Raw genomic sequence first — 2,488 nt, 5'->3', positions numbered from 1 at the left:
ATATATATATAATTAGACTATCTATTGAATTTTGCCTTGACAAGTTTGCGAGGTGACCAAGAACTGTATTAAAATTAGTAGGTATGTGGTGATACTACCCACTATCTATAAACACAATTACAAAGTCAATAATGTACATAATTAAAATAAATGATCGATCACTTACCGCAGTAAGAAGTGTTGCATCAACAGTGAGACCCTTCGCAGTGAATGAATTTTCACGATGCAATATTTGCAAGGAAAACAGCTGCAACTGTAAAGTATTAAAATTAAATATGGGATTAGAAATATATACAATAGTATAAGCAATTCAATGTATAAAAATGTACAATGTATAAAAAAAATCGCAAAATATGTTCGTAGAAATAGATAAGTTAAATTATTATTAATTAAATAATTAATTAATTAATGATATTTTTTGCTACCTCATCTTTAATCTGTTTATCGCTGGTGCTAATAAGGACATCGTGTACAGTAGTGCCAATCTGCATGGCCTGATCCCTGCCTGTATCACAGGCCCATACTATAAGTACTATTTTGAGAGAATAATATGTTACAGACGTGATGTAGTATTTAAACCAGATCTGTTTGTCGAGATCGACAACCTCCTTCTGCCCTTGCCACGTCACTATGTAGAAATACAAACCGAAAGTAATTTCGGCAAAAGTCATGACTATTGTGGTGAGAATTTGCATACTGAAAACTGTATTCAACAAATGTACGGTATCACTGACCATCAGATGCCGCTTCTTTAGGGCTTTGAGCTCCATTAGCAGATATGGATTTCTCTGCTCATGATAGATACGTCTGAGGAGATGCGGCTCATCGCTCACCACAAGTTCTCGCAAACTCAGCAGATTGTCGTTGAGTTGTGTAAAACAGGCTTTCAGTACATAAACGCAATCCATGTACAACATATCCATTTGAAACACCAGCATAGTGAGATAAAATGACATCGTCTTAAGAAAGAAATCGCCATAAGTCTTGGAATCTATACAGTTATACAGTTGTATTAGTACGAAAAGGAAACCGATAATGTCCTTAGCATGAACCATCTTGGACATCTTCCGATACAATTCCGGGGGCAGTTTCGAAGAAACCTCTAGCATGGACTGGAGCAATAGTATCCGCTTTTTGGTCATGATGTACGTGATAACCGCTATGACACCACCGAGTATATAGTAGCAATTACATTGAAGGGCTCCAGGTACGCCGCTGAACTTAATATTCCCGGCAATATTGACCTCGAAGAGTACCATCAGTCCCCAAATGCCGGCGGCAGCTACGATGATGGACGACACGATATAGCCCACTTTGGAAAGCTCCAAGGTCGAACCGTTGTTCTTGTATGGGAATAATCCGAAAACGGTACAGAAAATGAAACAGGGATACAGCAAGGATTCAAAGTCTGTCGCGCGGAACGGCCGCCATTTTTTTCGCACTTTGCCCTTGTCTTGTCCTTGGGACTTTGGCGACGGAGTGAACATGATTAGCGAAGTGTCATAGAAGAACAACGACCTAAATCGTAGATTGTATTCTAAAAATTATTAATTGCATCGGTGTACTTAAACATTGATGTAAACACGTGAAAGCCTTTTCTTTAAGTATATAATTTTTTGATTTTCCACAATAAATGTCCGACAGAGGCTCTCTCCGTAATCTAAACCCGACGAGTTCAAGTTTAAAACTGCAAACAATTGCTGCATTGAATAGTCAAATGGAATTATTTGTTAGCCGTGAAGTAACCATGGTGTTCTTCGATCGACATTATCACCCTTGGGATGCAATGCATAAAGTAATGATGCGTAATTGCTGCGGCATGTACGACCCATCATCTTACCCATCTAGGTCATGCGCAAAGCGAATCATGCACTGAGAAAAAAAATAGCCTAAATTTAAATAAATATTTATTTGAATACTGTCAACTAAACATTTGTACAATAAATAAATATTTACTTAATAAAAAGAAGTGTTAAATTAAATTAATGTTTTTTTAAACCAAATAAATATATTTTTATATTTAATAAATATTTAGTTGATACTATTCATATTGATAAAATTTATTAAAATTTAAGATATTTTTTTCTCAGTGTGTGTGAACTTGCATACAAGAAACAGGAAATCGATTGCACAGTATCCACACGTGGATTAGTAATTCTCAAAGATCCGTAAGATTAATAATGACCGCACATTAAATTGTGCATCCTAATTGCGCACTCTACTCTGATTATAAGACTGGCATCATTATGTCATTTCCAAAGCTAATGTTTTATGTTACATATAGTTATTCATTTATTTATTTTCAATGTGTAAAGATTATCGATATATCGTTACTTACTATTTTGATTAAGACATATTATCGTCTTATTTACTTTTTCAGGCTTAATTTATTGAGGAACATGAATTTTCAATTGTTTTTGTGAATCTCTCTATAATAAATCAATTTGTATATATATATATATATATATATATATATATATATATATAT

The 2,488-nt window shown here is 34.4% G+C and overlaps 2 protein-coding genes across 2 annotated transcripts in view; both read right to left on the bottom strand.

The window, feature by feature from the left end:
* The window catches only part of LOC105622329, a 45,096-nt gene extending 44,846 nt beyond the window's left edge, over nucleotides 1–250 (bottom strand). The window contains exon 1 of the mRNA XM_012203748.1: nucleotides 199–250. The gene's annotated coding sequence lies outside the window, so the exon portion shown is untranslated. The remainder of the gene's footprint in view (nucleotides 1–198) is intronic.
* LOC105622347 (putative gustatory receptor 28b) lies at nucleotides 22–1,844 on the bottom strand. The gene is made up of 4 exons (XM_012203766.1): nucleotides 1,747–1,844; nucleotides 426–1,518; nucleotides 167–253; nucleotides 22–105 (listed from the first exon to the last, which is right to left on the bottom strand). Exons 1-4 carry the CDS (start codon nucleotides 1,842–1,844, stop codon nucleotides 22–24), a joined length of 1,362 nt encoding a protein of 453 aa, XP_012059156.1.
* Nucleotides 1,845–2,488: the final 644 nt, after the last annotated feature.

Source organism: Atta cephalotes (assembly GCF_000143395.1).
Source record: "Atta cephalotes unplaced genomic scaffold scaffold00043, whole genome shotgun sequence".
Lineage (NCBI taxonomy): Eukaryota > Metazoa > Arthropoda > Insecta > Hymenoptera > Formicidae > Atta > Atta cephalotes.
Note: the sequence above shows the minus strand (reverse complement) of the source record. Positions and strands in the feature narration are given on the sequence as shown.